Here is a 23,918-nt window from a genome sequence, read left to right as displayed (position 1 = left end):
AATAGACCCTGTCTGTAAAAGCAGTGTCTTCAGTTTCTGAGAGCTAACTTGCACTTCGTACATTTCAAAAGGGTGCAAAAGATGCAACAAAAGTTCCTAAAATAAGCAGTCAAATTATCGTTGTAGCAGTTCAAATGGAAAAGTTGAGCCTTCTTTTCTGTTCTTGAACTAGGTTGAAAAGCCCTAGACATGCGAGATCGTAGGTCCCAAACTCTGTGACTGTCAGATATTTCAGTAACAGAAGCCCAATCTTTTATAAAAATGACACTTAAGTCTATCCAATCAGGGGAAAGCCAGAACTTGTTTAGGGAGCAAACACTCAGAACAGTTGCAAGATGGAAAAAGTCAGCATAGAAAAGAAAAGATCCCAAGAAACGGTAAACAGCCACAAATGAACCAGGTTGGTAAAGGCATGTTCTGAGTATTTCTAGTTTGAACAGAAAGTCTGCCAAAATGCTCAGAATCTTGAAACTCTCATAACTCAAAACATAACAAATGCAAGTTCAAGGTCTGCTTCAGGTGAATGGTTTCAATTTCATCTATGATTTTCTGATTACTCAGCTTCATCTGTTGCAAGCCAACTGTCAGCTTACAGAAAGATCACTGACGTTAGTTCATAAATATCTCAGTTCACTCTGCCAAACTGAATGTCAGCTGTTTTCTGAAGTGATGATGTGGATAAAAATGATTTTGGTGATACCAGCCACCAAAAATGGAAGTGAAAGTAGTTTCAGTACTTTTTGTTGTGTTAAAACTCGGTTTTGATCCACAATGGGACAATCACATCTCAAAGGCTTTATGATTTTCTAACACCACACAGGCAAAATTTTATATGGGGGGGGGCAAAAGCTACAGCTTACCAATGTTACAGAATACGGTTTCATTTCAGGAAACCCAGCACAAAGATCTTTTGGAACCCTATTTTTTTTTTGAATATGCAAGTCATTTTTATTCAGGTTCATAAAATGAATACAGATTGAACCTCTCTAGTCCAGAAGTCTCTCATTGGCAACATCCGTGACCTGTCATGATTTTACTTAGGTGGACAACTACTTATCATGAGTGTGGTCAAGTTTCTCAGGTACTGTTGCTGCAGGGATTTGCTAGGCATCAAATTCTACCTACTACCCCTGCAGGCTGAGCGGAATAAGGGGATTTCGAAATGTGCAGGGTCCTTTCGTAAAGGACCCCTGTGTAGTCTCACCAACCTACGTGCGTTCGAAAGCGGCACTTTCGAAGCGCCATGGCCAAAAGCATCCTAATGCTAATGAGGCACTGAATATTGAATTCAGCACCTCATTAGTAATCTTCGAAATGGCCATTAGCATGGCCATTCAGAAGATTTGTGCCCGGGTAGACACATCCATACTAAATTTGGAACAGAAGCTGGTTTATCTCACTCCATTGAAAGTGGACAGATTTAGTCATAGTATAAAACTACAGGTCAAACCTCTCTAGTCCAGCATCCTTGGGGCCACACTGGTGCCCGACCAGACAATGTGCCGGAGCACGGGAGGTCAATATTGTCTAGGACATTACCAATAATTCCACTGCTTACTGGGCTCTTAGAAGACATTTAGGGGTAAATTACAGCTAATTAAATGCACAGAACGCTGAGAACCGGGACTGGTGGCTGTAAACAAACTTTATGGGATCACAGGAAATTTGACCACACTCATGATAAGTGGACATCTGGCTAATTATAATCAGGGAGGATTACAGATGTTGCCAGACCGAGGGTGCCTAGGACTAGAGAGGTTCAACCCCTATTACAAATGAAGAAATACAAGTAACCCTTCCAATAATATTTATTAAAACTGTCTCAACATGTCCTAAATAAATGCACAAAGCACACTAGAATGTGGGGGGGGGGGAAGTAATGCTTTTAAATTGTCTTAGTTGAGAAAGAACATGCGACCATGCAGCAGAAAAATGTGATAATTAACATTGCACTGCAATGCATATGCAAAAGGAGGATGCTGTAATATGCATTCATCCTGATTTTTGAGTTCTCAGCTATAAATTGCATTAATTATTGCCACTTTCACAGGCCATGAGGATTCATGAAAAGAGATTTCACATTATTACTTCAAAAAGTAGCTAAAGGAAAACTATAACCCACGTTGCCTATCATATCCTCAGCCATGCTAAGACAAGATTTGCTACAAATGTCTTCTTTTGTAGAAGCGATGAAGTCCTTTTGACTACAGATACATGAATACTGAAATCAATGTCAACCGCCCACAATAAATTCTGCAGCCCATCTGCTTTGGAACATAATAAAGAACGACAAGGCAGTTGCAGAATCAATACAAAAGACAACACTTGTAGCTTTTCATGCACATGAAAACAGACAGTATAGAAATAAAACCAGTTATGACGACTGGGCAAAATAGCAAGTTCTTTTACAGTTGTCCAAATAAATTGTGATTATTAATTCAATTAAATTCTTAACAGAGCATGGCAGCTATTTGACGATACAGATCCCATCAAAGCCAGTGGAAAGTCTTGAACAGAAAGGCGAGCAGCCATACTCCCTCATTTTCAGCAGGAGGTAATCTCTCACTGCTGCTGGAACGGGAGCTGAGGGTCCACAGTACTTCACAGCCATCACTTAGAAATTCACAGCATCAACTTCTTTGTTCATTCAAATTTGTAAGCATGGGCTTAATGGTGCCACCCAGAGTCACCATGCATAGCATCTTAGTATTCAAGTACCTCATCAACAGGACTATAAGGTACTATTCAGTGTGTGTAATGGTAGCCCCAATAAACAACAAATTTGCTATGTAGAAAACCATCACATAGTTTCAATGTTTAGAAGAAGTCAATGAAAATATACTGCATAATATAATTATGGTCAGTAAGCCTGAAAATTCTGTAATTATCATTAGAATTATTCCATAAACTCTTGAATTGTAACAAACAGGAACGATTTTTAAAAAATACATAGATTTTTGACTCAGATTTGAACAAGGCTCTTATGTGAGCATTGTCTAGAGTGATTGGGTAAAATTCACACCAAGTTAGACATCATACACAAGGTCCTGTCACTCACTTAAATCCTTCATGCATGGATTCAGTGGGGGCACTTTTCCTTTCAGAATGGAAAGGGATGAATTTCAGTCAATAGTCATACTAGACATTCTGAGGTCATTTCATTGTAAAGCAGGTTTTGTGCATGCGTGGCAATAGGCTGTCAGCTTTGTTCTTGCTCTAAAAAAAATCAGTAACCTAAAAGCAATACAACAATTATAAATAGCTAAAGCAACACATTTTCTACTGTATGCTAAGTTACTGCCTGTAGTAAAACCTGAGTGATTAGGGATGGGACCCTGAGAAACTGGGAAATTCCTGAAAAAACCTCAAAACACAACCATTTAATTATAGCAGGACTGCTACTGGGCATTTCTACAGTAACAAACACACTACAGTAAAACCTGAAGTGATTAAATGTAGAATTGTTACAAAAGCTGGTAGACACACGGGTCTGGCATCATGCTACAATAAAAGAATCTCTGTCCGGAGTGCTAACACAGCAGCAAAACTAACAAGGGTTTCTGGGGTTTAAAGCATACGGTGACTACAACTTTGAAAAGTGCAACTAAGAATTATACTAGTGAGAATTGCTCCTTGTTCTTTTCCCATTGACAGTGTTCTTACCCCATTGACAGTGTTCTTACAAAGGGACAGATAAAACTCGTGCTTTTATGAACTAGCACAAAAAATCTACTTGGGCCAGGTGCTCAGCCAAAGTCGCTGGGCCAGCTCCTATCAGATGAGGATCCGCCTCCTTCCTTCGAGCCTGTTCCACATAAAGACAGGAAGTAAAAATCTTGTTATAACCTGGGCATCTTTCACCACACAGAGGAGCACAATGGACCATAATAAACGACACAGGCAAACCAAATCAGAACAAACATGGAAGCCATTCATGAAAAGCCACTTTTGTATCTATTTTCTCTGTTTTCTAACTGCTGCATGTTGCCCCTTGTTTAAAGTTGAGGATGGTCAACTTCTCCTGGGGGGGACCCTAAAAAGTAAGGCATTTTTCTCCTGTGATCACTAAGTATGTTAAAACAATTAATCATTTTTTGTCTTCATGATATTAAATTTGATGTTCCTAACATCTTCCCAGTTCTTACTTTTACCAGTCACATCTCCATCATGAACAGGAAATAGCAGCAAAATTAATATAGTAAAGACAAAACTTATTTTCCACTTGTCTGCAGCCCATCACCACAGACAAAACTTAATGACAACATCTGCTACTTGGATACTTACCCAGGCACTGGGTCTGTCTTGCATGTTCTTCTGCTTCTGAAGGGCAGCAATATAAACTGTTGATTACTGTTACCAGGTTTTCTATAGCCATCACAACCAGAATACCCACACACCCTGCTATGAGCCTGACCCTCACTTTAATCGGAGCAAGTCTGCACAGTGCTGCACAAAATTCAGGTATGATGTTACTAAGCCACCTCGGGAGGATGCTTTTCTGCTCTTGTATGGCAGATGGAATATAAGGAACAGTCCACAACTGACTATATTGCTGCTTGCTTAATGGTTTCAATTCCTTAGTATCTTGGGGCTGCTTAAAGCTGTGTGCCCTAACAATGGAGGGTTCCCCCCAGCTAGGGGAATTTTGGGGTGGCACAGAGCTGCTAGAATACCCAGTACAGAGGGGATAGGTGGGAAAGAGAGAACCTAGAAGGACCTTTTTTATGTCCAGCTGATTCCAATGCTGCTGGAACAGTACCTTGAATTCATTGGCACCTGGTTCCTCCAATTTACAGTAGCTAAAAATCCCAGGAACAAGGGAGTATAGAAGGCTCTAAAGCTATTCCACCTACCCTCTGGACATGTATGCACACTTCAGCCATACCAGAGAACCAAGTTCTCCTTTGTCAGTGCCGTTCCTGCCCCTAAAGTTCGGTATTACTACTTCTTTTCGTATTTCCAATGTGTAGCAAGCAAAGAAGAGACTATTTCCTGTGCTCTGTGCATTTATAAGCTCAGTAGACATCCAGTCCTAAACAATGTTTCAGTTGGGTGGAATGATTATTATTATATGGATTAAAGTAGCCTCTACAATACAAACACACAATAAAATGCAATTCATGACCCAAAGAGCTCGCAATCTAAGAAATTATTTTTTAAAAAATCCTGTGTGATATTGCTAAATACAATTAATGGCTAAATCCAAAATTCTGCAGAAGTAAATGCTGCAGAGTCAATGGAGGAATAAAGACAGCTCTTAGTTACCTTGTCTACTGCACAATACCAGGACTAGTCGTAGGTCAAAGGGATCTCCACAGTGAGACAAAGCGCCTTAAAAGCTCCATCAACTTGCACCCGCCATGCTGATTTTACAGCAGGAAAGAATTCCCGCAGGCGGAGGGAATCCTCAATGCCCCATTTAGGCAGCTTCCGGGTACTTTTTTGTGCAGCCACAGGCTAACGCTGGTGGACCCAGAGGACCAAGCTATTGAGCCTTGAAATAGCTCATATGCAAGTTATTTCTCAATAAAGAAAATCAGCAATGAATGTGAATTCCGCCTGGGGACTGGCCAACAAATGGAAATAACCTGAAAAGCTCCTCAGAAGATTTTTAAAAGCTACAGAAGCTCCACAAGTTTAGCAGCGCTTAGGAATCTCACCATGGGCCAAATCCTGGTTAATGTGCATGCCTAACTCAACCCTTACTCTGGCAAAACTGCTGTTAAGTTCAGAGAGGGGTTTGCCTGAGAGAGGAGTGACTGTATAGTACTTTACACAGTCAGCATGTTATAAAATAATTGTCTAATAATCCTGCCAATAGACCCAGAAAGGAAGTAAAAATCTCTGTTACACAGATGGGCCAACTGAGGCACTGTTAACTTCTCTAAGGCCAGAGAAGATGGGAGTGGCAGAACCAGGTGTAGACCTCAGACATCCTGTGTTTTTTTTCTAGATTAAAGAGGGAAAAGCCTCAATGTTGTTCAACTTAACCATCACAATTTGCTGTGCAGGATGTGCCTAAAAAGTCAGAATGGCTAGATTTATGGCAACATATACAAGACAATTCATACCCTTGTATCTCTCCTAATCACATTCTATGCACCATACTGACATTTGCAAGGCATTGAAGGCCAAACTGTTGGAATTTGTCACTATTGCTCTTGATAGGAGAAGGCAGAAGTAGCAGTGGCTTGAGTCCTTATTCAGTTATGTAACATCTGTGGAATCATTTTTCCCCAAGAGGGCTTCTCTGTAGTTCCTATATTCCAACGGGAACATTTGTAGCAATGTGCAGAATGGCCCAAGAGCCATCTTCACTGGAAAAATCTTTAATCATGTCATCCTTGGAACCTAGGAATGACTTGCTGATGGTTTTTTGAATTTGCCCGAGTCTTCTTCTGAACATATAAATCCTAGATGTATTTGGAGAGTTGACATTAACCTGGTTTTTGTAAAGTTGTGTTGTAGAATTAAGGTTTTGCCATCATTTATTGCCCACTCTCTTGCTATGTCTTGTGACATTCTTGGGCTCTATCTCTGAAAAAACATACAGTCCACATAAGGTTTATAGGTGTGCTCCTCATGTAGTTAGACTTGCAAGATCCGCACAGCTGAAGTCATCATCGCAAGCTTGTCTATACTTGTGAACTGTAGGTGATTATATGGAAAAATTTGAGGGGAAAAGACTCTAGCTCTAGTCGGTATCCATTTTTTATCACTTCCAAGGCCCATTTGCCCATGATTGATTATTGCCAATTCTCCAGGCATTTCATGCATGCTATTCCTATCCTGCTGGCATTTGCTGATCTTTTGTGATTCATGCATTCCCTTGGCATTGGTGGCTAATAATCAAATTATAATTCTTATATACCATCTTTTAATAACAAGATTTTAAAACACTTTGCAAATATGACTTAAATGAACTTCACAGGACTCTAGTGAGGGAGGGGACCATTATACCCATTTGATAGATGGGTAAACCAAGGAAAAAATAAATTTTTAAGTTACTTGTTTATTGCTACAGTGCTAGTCAAAGGTACATCTGGCTAAGAAACTAGGAATTCCTAGTTCCAGCCCTCTGCTTTAATAACTAGGGCACAATGCATCTCCCTAGATTCTGCCTGAATTTAATCATCCCTACAGCAGCCCATATTCCATAGTATACCCTTCTCATGAGAGGAAGTTCTTCTATTATCTTTTCTTGAATGGGTATAAGGAATAATTTCCTCTGCCAAATGGTGCCTGAGTGTTAATTCTTCTTTCTGCATCTTAATAGAAGGAACACATACGATGTTCCTTTTTGGCAGATTCCACCACCACCCTTGATAGCCGCAGTGTCCAATAAGCTCCAATAAGGGGCCCTAGAGTGTGGCAAAATGCAGCTCAGCAGAGCTGCACACATGGAGCACTTCACCACCACCACTTGGCGGGATGCGTGTATGGCAGCAGCAGGACACATGGGCCTTGGAGCAGTCTCCCTGGCATGGCTCCAGTGGCTCCACCCAGGAGCCACGTCACTCCTTCTGCCCTGGCGCAGCCACACTGCTCTTGCAGCTCCTGCCCAGAGTTGCACAGCTCCTTCAGCCCTGGCAGCCTGGCTCCAGCAAGTCACCAGAATAAAGTTAGAGCAGGGGGTGGGGAGTGGCCTGGGGGCACCTATCTCTGGGGCTGGAGGAGGGTATTCATTGGGCGGTGGGGGGGGCCTGTGGTGAATATGCAAGGATCATAACAACAAGTGTGGGGATCCTTGAATTACTATTGGACTCCACTGTTTTACAGCGTTCCAACTGATAATTTTTCTAGCAAGGACTGGATTTTGAAAAAAATCAATAAAAAAATGCTCTTTTCCCTTCCCTATCTCAGCCGCATTCCCAGCGTTCTGACTGAATTCTTCACCTTCAATTCAGAAGGCAACAATTTTTCCTGATTCTCATTGGAGGTTCCTCTTCCACCTTCTCTAAAACAGCTAATTCTCTCTCCAGAGAAGTGGCTGCTCCCAGAAGAGACAGAGTCAGCACTTGTAATTTGTGCACTTACATATCCTATACTGTATTGCTTCCTTTACTTTCAAAAGTACAAGTAGATTTCCCCATTTGCTCATTCTGACTGGGCAAATTGAATGAATATCCACACTATCAATATCCTGCTCAGCTCATTGACAGATGAATAACTTGACAACAGTGTCTGCTTGAGCCAGGGAGATACTTAGCTGCCCACCCAGCACTCCATGCAATTATTTCACTACTGGGAATTAATACACTAAAGTCACCCTCAGTTATCATCACTCCAGAGGCATTTGATACCCTTTCATTTACCAGTATTCTTACGCCAGTCGCTTTCTTTACAAATGTAGCTCTTTGGGTATGTGGTTTTTGAAAACCTGATCCCAAAACGTGCTATAGTTCTTATTTATCATAACCAATTTAGATTAAGAGCTCTACTCTGATGAAAAGGGTGATGGAGTCTTTCATGACAAAGGCTCAGTGTCTCTAATTTATGTCTTGTCTGAAAGATAGAACAAACAGACAACAGATGCGCCGACAGCCAAAATCAAATCCGAGTCCTTCCACACTTAAGGCAGAAGCCTCTACTCTCAAAATGAAGGAGTCAGCTGAAGCAGCAGACAAAAACTTCTTATATAGGACAGCCATTAGAAGGAAACAAATCTCTCTCTCTCTCTTTTGCTTGTGCGTGCGTGCGCGCACACACACAGGAGTGCCTTCCCTTTATGTCACCAACATAATTTCCTTCAGCAGCTGTGTGTTCTTTGGATGTCTCCCATCCACCCTAGGAACCTTTTTGTGAGGCTCCAAACCTGGCTTCCCAGTGCTTTTCTAGAGAGTGAAAAGTGTTGGAACTGCAGACACCCACCATCTCTCAAAGACTACTGAAATATTTTTTAGCAAGTCCTGTGGAAAGTGGGCCTAACCTTGCTTTTTGGGGAATTGGGAGTCACGTGCTACAGTATTCACAGGGGAACCCTAATACTGTGCTGTAGGAAATGGTGCTGGTAATGGAGGTAGGAGGCTCTCTTTCTCTAATAATAATTAGTAATAAACCACTAGAGCTGTGATACCCCTCTATCACTGTAGGTCCTGTCTGTGGGAGGAGATATAAAATGATCACCACCACTTGCCGGTAAGTGTCCTTTAGCACTTTTTATGAGAGTAAGGATGGTAACACTGGGGTCCTGGCCAAATGCCAGCTCCGATTATTGCATTCGGCCCCCCTATTTTACAGAACATTTGCCTAACGGCTTAATTTACAAAAGTCTACTTCGCTTACAGTCTTACACTGATACACTGCTGATGTGTGCTATTTTTGGTTGGTGCAAACTGTTTCAGAAGTGGCTTTATTTCAGTGGTGAGTGAAGTGATCCTCAGATTCCTCCTCTGCTTCAGGGGTATGTTTTGAGATAATTATTTAAGGTACCTTGAATTAATGCAAAGGATAATTGCTATTGTCACTATCTCTGTAGAAGGTGGGTAGCCTAAGGCTACGTACATACTACCACTTACGTCAGCGTAAGTTATATTGATGTACCAACCACCTGCACGCAAGCAATAAGCTACACCCTCTAGGCACTGGTATGGACAGAGCTATCTGGGACACCTTCTCCTGCTGACCTAGCTACCGCTGGTTGTGTGGGGGCTGGAGTAAAGTCAGTGGAAGAGCTCTCCCGCATCAGCTTAGAGTACCTGCACTAGGACCCTACAGTGGTTCAGCTGCAAACTCTGTAGTGCAACCATAGCCTTAGAAAATAAACTGATGCAGGTGTAATGCCACGTTGTGATACTCTTGATCATCTACCACCACAGGTAGCCACTTTCCAGTCAATCAGAAGCAAAATACTACTCATTGGCTGGGTCTACATGGCATGGCTCTCCCAGCAGATCCATGCTAATAAGCAGCCTCAAAATTGCAAATGGTCACTCATTAGCATGGCCCCGCAGCTCATTAGCATAGCCGCGCGAGAGCTCGGTCTCAGCAGAGCGGGGTGCAAGCAGTGAAGTGGCCAGGTGGCCCCAAAAAGCCCTTCCATCACCAGACCCTTATGCCTGATTTTTATGGCTATGTCTACATTACAGCAATCTGTAGACAGAAGTTACTGTCAGATGAGATCTTCCAGCAAAACCTATGTTGGCACATCACGTCCAGAGACATTAGCGGATCGAAAGAGCAAACTGCTGTCAACAGAGAGCAGCCAGACTGTCCGGCTGCTGTCTCAACAGAAGGGCCAACCAGAAGCTCAGTTACAGGGCTGCCCGGTGAACCGGAAGCTCTGTCTCTTCAGAGAGGGCCCCCCGGAGCATCTACACGGCTTTTTTGTCGGTCAAAACTGTTGACAAAAATGTTATTCCTCATCGCAGAGAGGCAGAAAGCTGTCAGCAAAAGTGCCAATTTTTGTCAACAGTGTTGACAAAATGCACTGCATGTGTGTACAAAACCCTCTAGTGCAGATGCAGCCTCTAAGGCAAAGTGACCAGTTCTCTCACCTGTGAGATGGAAGTATGATGATTCTCTTAGGAAAACAAATATGTATGCTGATACTGTATGTTATAAACAGAATTGGAAGTGTTAGATGTATCAATAAAGAACGATTTCACCATAAAAAACACAAACTGATTAAAAATATTTCCATTGATGATGATAAAGTTTACATATAGGCAAACTAAGAAAAGTGTTGCTTGAGAACTCAGAGTTTAAGAATATTTACTGTGTATATATTTTGACATGTAAAGTTGATAATTTGTGTTTTGAAGGTTATAAAGGTTTAACTTTCTCAGTCTTCGGCAAGGTCTACACTAGACCTGAACATTGATTCTAGATATAAAATTCCAGCTACAACAATTGTGTAGCTAAAACTGACATATCTAGGATTGACTTATCTGGCTGTCCTCACAGAGGGAGGTTGACGGGAGAAAGTTTCACCCTACACCTCTTGATAATGAGGACTACAAGGGTTGATATCGAGTCCTGATAGTTCAATCTCATACGTCCCCGCTAGACATGCAAAATTGAACTACGGAAGGTCGAACTTGACCGGGTCAATCTCCCAGTAAATGCAGATGTACCCTGAGTCTATTGTCATTACCTGACCTCCCCACAACTATTCCCACAACTCTGAAAATGTAAATGGACACATATTGGAAAAATGCTTAAAACTGAGCGCAACCGTGAAAATTAAATAAATGTCAACATTAAACATCAAAATTATATTTAAAAAAGTCTAGTTCTGCCAGCCTAATCATAAAGCACATCTGATTTCCTTAGCATCTTTTTTCGTTAATGAAAACTTCAGTGTTAAAGCAAAAAACCCTGCAAACTTCCCTTTATTGAAGTGACAATGAAATAATCTCTGACCATCTCATTGTACAAGGTCACATCACACAGAGGTTCTTTCACACTCACTTCACATGGGTTTCTTACAAATTACATGGGACTTGGGAGGCCTTGATTCCAGCCTCTCCTCTATCACAACCATCCTGTATGCCACTGGCCAAGTTATTTAGGGTTAGATCCACAAAGGGACATGGGCATTACACTATCAAACTTTTAGGTGCCTCACCTAAGCACCCAGGTTCACCAGACAGTGCGTGGACTGTTAGATGCCCCAGAAAGGGAATGAAAATAAGGTGAGCTAGGTAAATGTTGAAGCTCACCAGAAAAAAATGTGAAGGAAAGTGGCTGGCAAGCACTTAAGTCCAGACCTGATGGAGGTGCCTCCCTCTGCTCAGTCACAGCCTGTGAACTCACTCCTGGAGGGAGACGCCTAAGCCAGGATCAGCTCTTTCTCACAAAAAAACCAAATCAGAGATACTCAGTGTTATAACCAATAGCCCAACAGATGTGGTGGGCAGCGGGGGCAGTCACCAGAAATGTAGGTAACATGTTTTCGAATTCCTGCTCTGACTGATTCGAACCAGAAACTTACAACAGGGTCTCCTATATCCCAGGAGAGTGCCCCAACCAGCCAGCTAGTCTCTCTGTCCCTTTCTCTCAGCACAATGAACATGTAACAATTTGATATTTTCCAAGAGGAGAGATTTAGAGAGACCCACCCCAAAATACCCAAATGCCTGGGATTTAGGTGTTACACCATCAATAGGCCATTTGTGAATGCAGCCCCCTGAGCTCCAGCCCCCACCACCTGTAAAATAGAATCACACCCATTTTCTGTCTTGCGGAGACGGTCATGAGGCACTCAGGTATTACAGTAATGGGAGCTTGTACAAGTGTCTCAGATAGATGAATTTAGAAGAGTCATTCCTGATTTGTACCATTGTAAGTAAACCGGGGCCCCCATCCCAAAGAGGTAGTGGTATTTCCAATCAAGAAATTCAACAAGCTGAATGTATGTTGGTTTTTCAGGATAATAGATCCATAGAAAAGCAGTGCTTCTGATTTTTATACTGACTGGATCACAGCAAGTTAACTAGCAAAAGCTTAGTCTAATTCCATACTCTTCACACAAAAAAAACACCTCTCATTGAACTCAAAGACAGTATGGGATAAGCCAGGAATACTCATTTTCACAGTCAGGCACATTTCTTGCTACCCTCAATGATGTTAAAAAACCACAAGGAAGTCAATAAAAATAGCCATATTCATTCCATAACTATTCAAAATGCAAGAGTATAACAGCTAAAGCAGGGTAAATAGTATCTACCAGATGGAAAAGGACAAAATCAGTTGAAAGACAGTTTTATTTCCAGGGTTCTGTAAAAATTTTACAAACAATGGAGAAGTTTTTAAAAAAACAAACACCACCACCCTATAAAAATCTTGATGTTCTCTTTTAAACTATGGTACCAAATGAAGTTACAGAAAAAAAATATGTACAGTGAAATGTTATTCTCCATTCTAATAATGACTAAGTAGTCAGAAACGGAATGAACATGGCCCAGTAATAAATTTGCAAACCTTAATAAAAAAACAATCCAAAAAGCTGAGCCTAAAATATGCCCACACAATGCAAGCATATCAGCTAAAATATTTATCTGTATAATTGAAAGTAACTATATGAAAATACAGTGGTAAAGACACACAATGCAATTTATAATGAAGGGAATCTTGTGCACATTGGGGCAAGGTACCACAGAATATAAAGAAGCTTGCACATTTACTCATTAATCTCAATTAACCTCAACTGCTAATATATTTCTACTGACTTGATGTTATATTTCCGTATACAACAGATGTACTCAGTGGTTATATTCTTCACCTTGAGTGAAACAGGAAAAGTGTTACTGACAACATTTTTGTCTGAGCTCGAATGATTGGCAGTTTATGTGCCAACTGTGGCTGCCCTGAAGTCTGGTCATCACCCTTCTGGCCCTCTTAACACCGTTGCTTCATTAGCTACAAGAGTTGCTCAATTAGAAAGGCAAAGATTGTCCTCTTTGCCCACAGGCCTCCATCCTCTACCCCAACCTTCCGTGCCTTGATACTCAGTTCTCTGACACACAGGTGTCTATGCCCCAGCACCAGAACCCCAAATCCTACCTCCCTCACTGGCTCTGTTGCTAAAAGACACTGCACATCTCTACTTGCCCCAGTCCTGATATTTTCACTTCTTTCTTGCTTGGTCAAGTGCAATAAACTTTTGCCTCCGTAAGAACAAGATTTCCAAAAGTTCACAAACAGGGATGAACATGAAAAATTGCTGCTGTACTTCATTACTGCTGTGGACTCGGTTGTTCTCTCCATCTCATTTACTTAGACTAAATATTAGGAAATTAAAAACATCAATACAATATAATGAACAGTTTAACTGAAATCTCAAAACCATGCAAAACACTGGCACAATAAGGACATTCTGAACATCATCAAACAAATGTGAAGAACTGATGTCAAGTAATCCATGATTCAGTTTAGCTCCCAGCGGTATCTCAAATGTATCCTATTCACATCAGGGAGAATAGGAATTATTTAATTACAAAATATGGATTTGTGCCTTCACCATATTACATGCAAAGAAAGCAGGGCCAGGGTCCATAAGTAATCTCTAAGAGTACTGATCTTGTCTATAAGTCATTCTGGATGGTTTTGATTACTTTTAACAAAGAAACAATTGTTATTTGTATACTTCAAAAAAGCATATGTGCATAGCTTTTTAGGATAGGCAAGGCAAAGAAGCAAAATTATTTACCCAATACTGAAATAAGTTCAAGTGGGGCCAGATTTCTCCTGCCACTTTTTATTTTCTAGATGACTGTCCCTTCTGCCAACCAGCCAATCAGAGAGAGGACTGGAAAAGGGTGAAGGAATGACATCTCTCCTTTACAGTTTTGAAGTGCCAATACCATCCTTTAGTAACCAGAGACCTAAAAACAGACTTCATTATAAATACACAAAAAGCTGCAGGACAGGAAAAGGCCAATAGCCAACAAGCTTATTAACGTTTTATGATTTTGAAAATCTGTTTTCAGTCGGTTATGTAACTCCCACATGCTCATTTAAAATTATACACTTAAATTACCTTATTTAACAACTATTTCACTATGTGAGATAGTTTTGCCTGAATCCCCACTTTATACCTCTCTTCCTAATTTTCACATCCTCTTTTTCCCATGTTTTCTGTGCCTCACCAACATGAACACAGCTTTATCCTGTTCCAGTTTTGCAAACAGAAGAAAAAACTAAAAAAGTTCTCTCCAAAATGAATAAAAGGAATTTTTCCCCCCCACATAATGCATTAATAGCCTGTGGAACTCATTGCCACAAGACATCATTGAGGCCAAGAACTTAACAGGGTTCAAAAAGGGATTAGACATTTATACGAATAACAAGTATATCCAGTCTCACAATAGTAAATATTTTGAAATAAACAAAAGCACAGGAAAGTCTGTAAACCCTCATGCTTCATTTTTTATGTCAGCCTTTAACTACTCATGGTTAGCAAGAACTTCCCCTGAGGGAGAGGCTCTCCCACAACTAGCTACTGCAGGGTTTCTTGTACCTTCTCTGAAGCATATGATGCTGCTGGCCACTCTTGGGACAAATATAATACAGAACTAGTTGGACCACTAGTTTGTTCCAGTATAGTAGCTCTTATGCTCTCCTTCATCAATCAACAGCTCCACCACTCTGGCTTCCCTATGCACATGGGTTGCTAATATACTCCAGTGATGAGCACAACAAAAATCTCTGTCAAAATAAATATACATCTGTTAAAAATGGCTAAGCTAGGGTATTATCCATCCTTTTTTGGCTCCCTTCATTCTACTCAAGAAATACCAACAACCAGACATCCTCATTTGTACTGAATTAATGATCACAGAAAAATTCAACCTTCTGACATGCCTGCGACATTTCTACTGAAGTCAAAGCGAGTCATTCATGAGTATTCCAAGGATACTCCATTGAATGCTAATGCTTGGTGGTCTACGCATATCAATGTTTTCCTGGTCCAGACACAGTTTTAAGCAAGGGAGAGGTTGCCACCTAGTGAACCTTTCAAAACAGCCATAAAACAAACAGCACAAATTCCATTATCCTAAAAAGAAATAGTCTGCAATTCACAACTATTTCTTACATCCTTAAGTCACTTCAATTTAGTGATGTTAAATAAGGTACTTAAGTTTTTGTTAGCGTCAGCTCAGTATTAAGTATTTACCTTTAGTCCACCACAGATTGGACAAGCTGAAAAGAGAGCTCTTGTCATCCCAGGGTGGGAGCTATATATTTCACAGGGGTCAGCTGGGATTCCACTAGGTGGTGCCAACTCACTACTTCTGGAGTCTAACACCTGTCCTTGTGGTTTTACATCTGACCACCTTGAAACCAAATCCAAATATGTCTCATCACTTGAGTCTTTGGTGCTTTCTGGGAGTAAAGATGCTTGCCTTCCCCTGTCTTGGCTCCGCTCAGGCGCCAGCTGTGTTTCCGAGTATGGTACCAGCACCTTAGGATCACTAATGCCTTGAGATGCTGGGTCCTGGTCCTTTGGTTGAGTGGAATCGGCACTCTTATGCGGCACGTCTATAGCAGCTGCCTGTAATAAACTCCTGGGTGTGTCATAAACATGTCTGACAGGGCTAGGAACCTGATATTCTGAGCCCAAGCTCCTCTGGGGCTCACTGTGCAAGCAAGTACATAAATTCTGATCTGAAGGAAGGTTCAATGGCAAGCTAAGCAATGATCCAAACTCATCACTGTGGCCAATATCCAAACTCCCAGCATAGGAAGAGAAACTTCCGGAGTAAGAAGAGTGACTACCAGTAGCTATTCCACTGTCAGAAGAACTCTGACGACCTATTTCCTGTAGCTGTCTAGACCGAAGAGGCTTAGGAGGTGGCTTGCTGGCACCACGCGCCCCTTCTCCAAGCGGCTTTTCTTCCCCAAAATGAATGCCCTTTGCAGCTGCCAGTCCATGACTCTCTTGAGACGTGCTGGCCGAAGACTGTTCAGGCCAAATTGTTAGTCTGCTCCCAACACTAGCATCCGAGTGGCTGGTATCTGAAGATGAACTTGACAGGCTTCTGTCATCTCCTGGAATAAAAGAAACTAAATCAACCGGTGCTCAAAATGTAATTCATTAAGCCAAGAGCAAGGAAAGGACAGATACCAATGGACTCTATTTGTCAGAGGGGAAGGTTGTTTCTGCCATATTAACAACGTGAATGTTACAACTTTTCCCCCTAGAAAAACACTTAAAAACAACTTGGTGCCTTAGGGCAAATTTACTTTATCTGAAAATGCTGGAAACGAAGTGGAGCACTGAGTCTTGACAAGCGATATGGCACTCCGCTAGCTATGCATAATAAACCCTCCTGCTTGCTTCATATACAGTGTCCACACTTTGTTTCCAACAGAAAATATATCATATTCTATGCTAAATTTGAAGTTGATGTGCCTGACTCTTCTCTCTAGTGTTGGTCAGCAACAGATGAACTGAAACCAATAAAATAACACGGGCATAAAATATACATCAGAATGTATTCCACCTCAGTGTTATTTCACTGGCTTCAGTTCAGCTATTCCTAATCTATACCAGAGAAGAGAAGCAAGCCAAGTAACAGCATATTGTATGAGCATATGACAGGGTTATGATGGCTTTGCATCCGAAATATAGGACATGTTCCATAATACATTTATACATGAATTGAAAAAATGATTTTTCCTGCTATTAGGTGTAGCAGGAATATTTGCACAATCAATCATATAAACCTGAAGCATTCACTGTAAGTGGAAAACTGAAAAAAGTTTATGAATTATCATGGTAAGGACCACCAAGTAATTTCACCCTAAATAAAGGGATTACAGTATAGAAAGTGATTTTCTGCCTTCTTGTTGGTATTAATTTTAGACTTTGCAATGCAAAGGAAATCAAAATCTAGCCCCCGAACCTAATCCCTCCACCCCACTATGTACACTGACTCTTCTCTGTTGTTTTTCACATGGCTTTACTCAAGATGTGAGGATCTAGCTTTATTGAGGAGATAAATACTAACTTAAAAATCAATGCATTTCAGAACAATAAATTTATCCCGCAACGTCCTAATTACAAAAGAGATTTTTAGGGAGGACAACGAAGATGTAATGGGTATTAGCTTTTAAAATATTTGGCAGTGTACATATAAAAACAGCAGGCCCCAAATTCCACCTTCACATGCAAAATGTTTTTGAGAAGGATAAGCAGAGAAGCTGCCAAAATGAACAATTTAATGTGAAAAGACAGGAAACCCTGGTATGTTACTCACCCTGCCACAGACTTGCTGGGTGACTTACATAGGTCACTACATGTTACAGGCCTTAATCCAGCAAGATATTTAATCATCTACGTGACTTCAACAGGACTGATCTCTTCAGTGGGACTACTCTCATGCTTAAAGTTATGCATATGCTTAAGTGCCTCTCTGACTTGAGGCTCTAGAGCATGATCCAAAACCCACTGGAGACAACAGACATAGTCTCAATGACTTCAGTGGATTTTGAATCATGACCTTGAAGCAGAGGGAGCTAAGAGAATGACTATGCTCAATACATCTGGAAAGCTCAATATTATAAAATACTAGTTTTTTGGGGGGATTTTTATTATTTATTTATTTATTTATTTATTTATTTATTTATTTAAGAAGCCTCAAGAAAGAGAGCCTTGAAATAAAATCCAAGCTTGTATCATAGTTTGATCTTAGGCATTTCTTACCTCCACTGCCCTGGCGACTTGACTGGGACAGTAGGCTCAGGCGTTTTTCTAATTGCAAAGCTTCATGGGCCACCCTTTCCTCCATGTAGGCTGGACTTGTACTTGGGTCTTCAAGGAAAGAACAAATGGTTATGTAAGTTTTTGAAAACGGCAAAAAAAGCATTCAGAGAAAACAACAAAATGTTAGATTGCATCTGCTGCTGTAGGCTTTAGTAAACTTTGCCATGTGTCTGCATGGTCTACGTTTCCCATTTCATTTCCTTATTTTCTCTCTCCCAACGGGGATAAAAGGATTTATACGCCTATTCAAAGTCAGTGAGATTTTTGCTACCACATGTTAGAATGATAGAAACACTAGAAAACTTACCCAGCATTGCCAAGTGCCAGGGAGGGCCACACAGCCCACGCAACAGCTCTTCCCTGGGACCAGCCCGCGAGGAGCCATGCAGGCTGTCCACTGGCTTCTTCCCAGGGCAGTGAGGGCCACAAGGCAGCCACTCCCCACCGCAGGAGAAGGTGGCAGGGGCCATGCTGCTGGCCAGTATCTGCTCCCCAGGGCTGGGCATTTCTTGCCCCTCTCTCCCCCCTTTTTTTTGTTGCCCGCTGTGGTCATTTGTAAGTATAACTGTCCCTTCACCCTGCCCTTTCCATGTGACATGAAAATTGCATTCCACGTACATCACACTGTCCTGGCACAATACAACCCTGACTTTGCTTTAAATTCTGGTATGAGGAAGATGCACACCAACTTTGGTAGGCCTAGCTCTTACTATTTAGGAGGCAATCTTGAACAAATGGACTCACGGATGTACAGACACACAGACAGATGCACAAATTCACTAAAATATATAGTAGATGAGGCTGAAAGGAGCCTAAAGAGATCACCCAGGCCAGCTATTTAAAAGAATTCCCAGCATCAAGTGTTTGATTTTTGGCAATTTTTTTTGGTTTGTTTGTTTGTTTAAAACTTTTAAAAGTTAGAGATGGAAAATGTTAATTGGATTATGCATCCTATCTCCTTATCTATACAGTACTAATATTCAAAGTACATTTTCTATTGGTTTAGCCAGTCTAGTTCAACAAAATGTCACAATCAAAGAGGATCCAACCATCTCGGGGAAGAGACGAGTAGGGATATTGAATGCTTCACAAACTTAAGTGTGCACTTTCCTCAGAAAATACGGCACTCTTGTCTACATCACTTCATTTTCTAGCCTTGCACGATAAAACCAGATGTTGGCAGTAATCATTACTATATTCTTGAGAATAATTTGACAAGAGTGTTGTAAACATCTTAAAAATGCAGAGCATGTTTAACAGCTGCAGCATACATGGTCTGCTAACTCATTCTCACTGAAATTTCAGTAGGTCTCATAATTACACAGGAAAAGAAGCAATCGTAAGCTATAGTAGAGATTAGCTTTTGCACAGCTGCAGTTACCACATTCCAAGTCACGTTGTAGACCCAGCATCCATAACCCACACATATAGAAGCATTTAACAAGAGAGAAAGGCTAAAGGGAGAAACAAATTGTTAATGGGATGGCTGAGATGAACAATTTCTAACAGTGGAAACCCAGATTTCCATATTTTTACATTCACCATGAGACAGCTGTTGCTGCCACCCTCAGAGACAATAAACTTAGCAATTCAACCAGAGTTGTACAGGACAAGCCCATCCAAAGACACACAATACATCATAGAACCAGAAGGAACCTTGAGAGATCATTCAGTTCAGAACCCCTGAACTCACGGCAGGACCAAGTATTATTGGCTAGATCAGAGGCATGCAATAATTTTTGCAACGTGGCTACTCCATGAATTCAGTAAGTTGTCACAAGTTGCAAATTTCTGCTATAGCAATGGAAGGAATGCAGAATCTGGGAGGGAGTTTGGGTGCGGGGGGAGCTCTGGGCTGGGGATTTGTGCATAGGTGGGAGTGCGGGGTCTTGGAGAGAGTTTGGGTGCAGGAGGGAACTCCAGACTCACACTACGTGTTGGTGTGCAGGAGAGGATGGGCTCTCAGAGAGATGTGGGCTCTAGGAGGGAGTTTGGATGCAGAAGCGGGCGCAGGGTCCAGGAGGGAATTTGGATGAAGAAGGGAGCTCTGAACAGGGGCAGAGAATTGGGATGCAGGGTGTGAGGTGCTCCCAACTCCCAGGCAGCTCCCAACCCATGGCACAGTGGGGGACTCAGATAGGCTGCCTGCCTGCTGTGGCCGTACACTGGATCCCAGACATAGCCAGCTACTGTGGCCTGTCTCTGCATGCCATTGAGGGGAGGAGGGACAAGTGGGTTTCTGTGCACTGCTCACACCTGCAACTACTTCTCCCACAGCTCTCGCTGGCCAGTTTCCAGCCAATGGGGATAATGAGAATAGTGTTGGGCGGAGGGCAAGGATGGCACATAGAGACCCACTGCCCCCTACCCCCAAAAGGATACACAGAGACAAGCCAACAGCAGCAAACTGCATCTGGGAGCAGTGTGGGGCCACAGCAGGCAGTCAGCCTGCTCAGACACCCCACTGTGCCACAGGCTTGACATAAATGTTGGATGAACCAAATCTGGCCTGTGGGCCCTATTTCGCCCACTCCTGTTCTAGACTATGTGTGACAGGTGTTTGTTTAACCTGCTCTTAAAAATCTTATTCCTGCCATGAGGGCAGGGGACTGAACCAGATGACCTTTTGAGGTCCCTTCCAGTCCTTGCATTCTATGATCCTAGTTCAGCAGAGATAAGCTTTACAAAACACATCTAGTGCAAGGCTGGTATAGAGGGTGAGTGAACAAAACCCACATGATGATGAGTTGATCCAGATAGACGAGGAGGAAACGTGGGTTAAGGCATATTAACATATGACCTCCAGAGAGCTGTTTTTAAATACTGGTTTAGGTCACAAGTAAAAACTGGTCAGCGTTGTCATTCTAAGCCCCACCTGTGCTCAATACAAAACCACCAAACAATTTGCAATAACTTCTTGTGACAAGCAATCTCTGCTACAGAGGATTTTACAGCATCTTCCCACACAACCCTTTATTAGAACTCCAGGCAGAGAATCATGTCATGAACTCTCTTGTGCGCTCTCTCTCTTTCAAGGTTTTCCATACACGAGCCCTCAGTATCTAAGCACTTTCATTCACTCAAATAAAGAATCGGCTTCATCATTTCCACACAGAAATGGACCCCCCCACTTTTCTGTGAAGAAGGGTGGGCACCAGCTGCTGACTCTGCACCAGCGGCTTACTCTGGCCCAGCTATCCTGATCAATTAGCAGGGGCTACATGAAGGCTGAATTGACTGAGATATCTATGAGATACCTAGGATTTTATTTTTATCATGAGCATTGGTGGGCATTCATTAAAGCTAGCGGAGCAGTCCATTGTGGGGTATTTCAAATACTTTCATACTGTGAAATTTTATTCACAAATTTAGAAGTTCCAAAAACATGGGATGAGCACTATGTAGAATCAGAAATATAGATGGTTAGAGACCTCAAGAGGTCATCTAGTCCATCTACCTGCACTGAGGCGAGATCAGGTAAACCTAGGCCATCTCTGAAAGGTGCTTGTCTTTAAAACCTCCGATGATGAGGATTCCACAAACTCCCTCGGGGACCTATTCCAGGATTTAAGTACTTTTAAACTTAGAAAGATAATATCTAGCCTACATTTTCCTGCTGCAGATTAAGCCCAATACTTTTTGAACTATTTTCAGTGAACAGGAAGAAAAACTAATCACTTTAACATAACTAATGACTGTTTCTGGTCCTCCTCCTGCTCGGTCTTCTGTTCCCTGAAAGTTAAAGGTGACCAGTTTGTTTTAGCCTTTCCTCACGTATCAGACTTTCTAAATCTTTTTTTTATCATTTTTCTTGTTCTCTCCTGGACTCTCTCGAAATTATCCACATTTTTCTGATGTGCAACACCCAAAATTGGACAAGCTGCTCCAGCTGAGACCTCACCAGTGCAAAGTAAAGCAGGGTAATTACCTACCATATTTTACATATGACATCCCTGTTAATACTGCTCAGAACTGCATTTGCCTTTTTTTTAACCCTCAGCAGCATCACATTTGTTGGTTCATGTTCAATTTGTGATCCACTCTAACCCCCAGATCCTTTGCTGCCATGTTACCACTGAGATAGTAATTCCCCAGTTGCAGTTGTGTATTTGAGTTTTTCTAACTGTAGTACTTTGCATTTGTCTTTACCGAACTTATTTCATTGCTTTCAGACAAATTGTCCAATGTATTAAGGTTGTTTTGACTACTAACCTCCTCCTCCAAAAGGGCTTACAATGAATGACTCAGCTCAGTGCCCTCCACAAATGTGATAAGCATGCTCTTCACTCCATTATCCAAGGCATTAATGAAAATATTGAGGAGCACTGGACCCAAGACTGAGTCCTTCTGGACCCCACCAGGTATGGGAACAACTGATAGCTACTCCTTTTGAGCCTGGCCTTTCTACCAGATGTGCACCATTTGTATAATGATTTCATTCGGACCATGTCATGTGGCACTGTGTCAAAGGCCTTACTAAAAATCAATTGTTTTAAAATCAGTGATTTCTTTCAATTCATAAAACATGGATTGGTAACTTTTTGAGATGCTCTTGCATTAGATGTGCCATAAAAATGTATAACTGTGTCTTAGATATCAGAGGGTTAGTCTGTGTCCACAAAAACAACAAGGTGCCCTGTGGCATGCAAAAGAGTAACAGATTTATATGGGCATAAGATTTCATGAGCAAAAATCCACCTGATCAGATACATGGAGTGGAAAATATAGACTTCTGTAATTGTGTGATTTCTGTAATTTCCACTCCGTATGTCTGGGGAGTTTGCCCACAAAACTAAATTTCCAAATAAATCTTTTAGTCTTCAAGGTGCCACAGGACTCCTGGTTGTTTTTGTGTTATGTTACTTTGTTTCACAAAAATCAGTCAAGAATGGAGCAGCAGCTTTAATCTCTAAATTTTCTTCCTTCGCCTATATAACAACTCAGGTCTTTGGTATTATTAGTCTAGGGTGACCCTCATATCTGCTCCAGCCACTTCACACTATGTAAAAAGGGACAAAGCAGTGTACATGGGCACTGAAAACTCCCATAGCTGATTGAAATAGGGTTCCCTCTGTACAAGATCTGTGGAAAACAGCTATAAGGCTAACAACTCTAAACCCTCTAACGTCCTCACTCATGAGCCCTCACAGAATACGTGAATCAAGGATGTGCTGGAAGATGCCCACAGCACTGCAGACCTGCCAGTCACAGGGCAGCCTGCTGCAATATACATGTTGCAGGATTGAGCTCTTTGATTGTAATGTCTTCTGGACTGTGACTGTGTCTTTAATGCTTGAATATTGCTGCATCAGCAAATACTATATGCCATAGTAAATGTGAACCTTCACATCTTCTCTCTCTAAACTTTGTGTTGGATTTATGCATAAAGAATTAATTATTATAGAGATATTTATATTTGCTTGGATGATCCATCTCAAAGCACAACAGTGCTTATGCAAAAGCAGAACGAGTTTCTTACGTACCAAATAACGTAACAAAATTTCACTGTTTTCTACACAAATCAATTATGCTTGTCAAATCTGAATAGCTAAACTGCACATGAAAATCCTGCATCTGAGCAAACAAGTATACACCTATGCATATAATGTGTAGTTATATGTGCCCAGCTGACCATGTGACTAAGGCCAACTCCTTTGGAGATTGGATGTCTTCTTAACTGGACAAATATCATTATTTATTGTGAATA

The 23,918-nt window shown here is 41.5% G+C and overlaps 1 protein-coding gene across 5 annotated transcripts in view; it reads right to left on the bottom strand.

The window, feature by feature from the left end:
• The window catches only part of DOK7 (docking protein 7), a 108,472-nt gene that overhangs the window by 44,418 nt on the left and 40,136 nt on the right, over positions 1–23,918 (bottom strand). For all 5 annotated transcript variants that reach the window (XM_074992406.1, XM_074992407.1, XM_074992408.1 and 2 more), the window contains 2 exons: positions 18,152–18,259; positions 15,620–16,494 (listed from right to left, as the gene is read on the bottom strand). In XM_074992406.1, the coding sequence (XP_074848507.1) occupies positions 15,620–16,494; positions 18,152–18,259 (983 nt within the window). The remainder of the gene's footprint in view (positions 1–15,619; positions 16,495–18,151; positions 18,260–23,918) is intronic.

This window comes from Carettochelys insculpta, chromosome 4 (genome assembly GCF_033958435.1).
Source record: "Carettochelys insculpta isolate YL-2023 chromosome 4, ASM3395843v1, whole genome shotgun sequence".
Lineage (NCBI taxonomy): Eukaryota > Metazoa > Chordata > Testudines > Carettochelyidae > Carettochelys > Carettochelys insculpta.
This window is presented reverse-complemented; position numbering and strand designations above follow the sequence as displayed.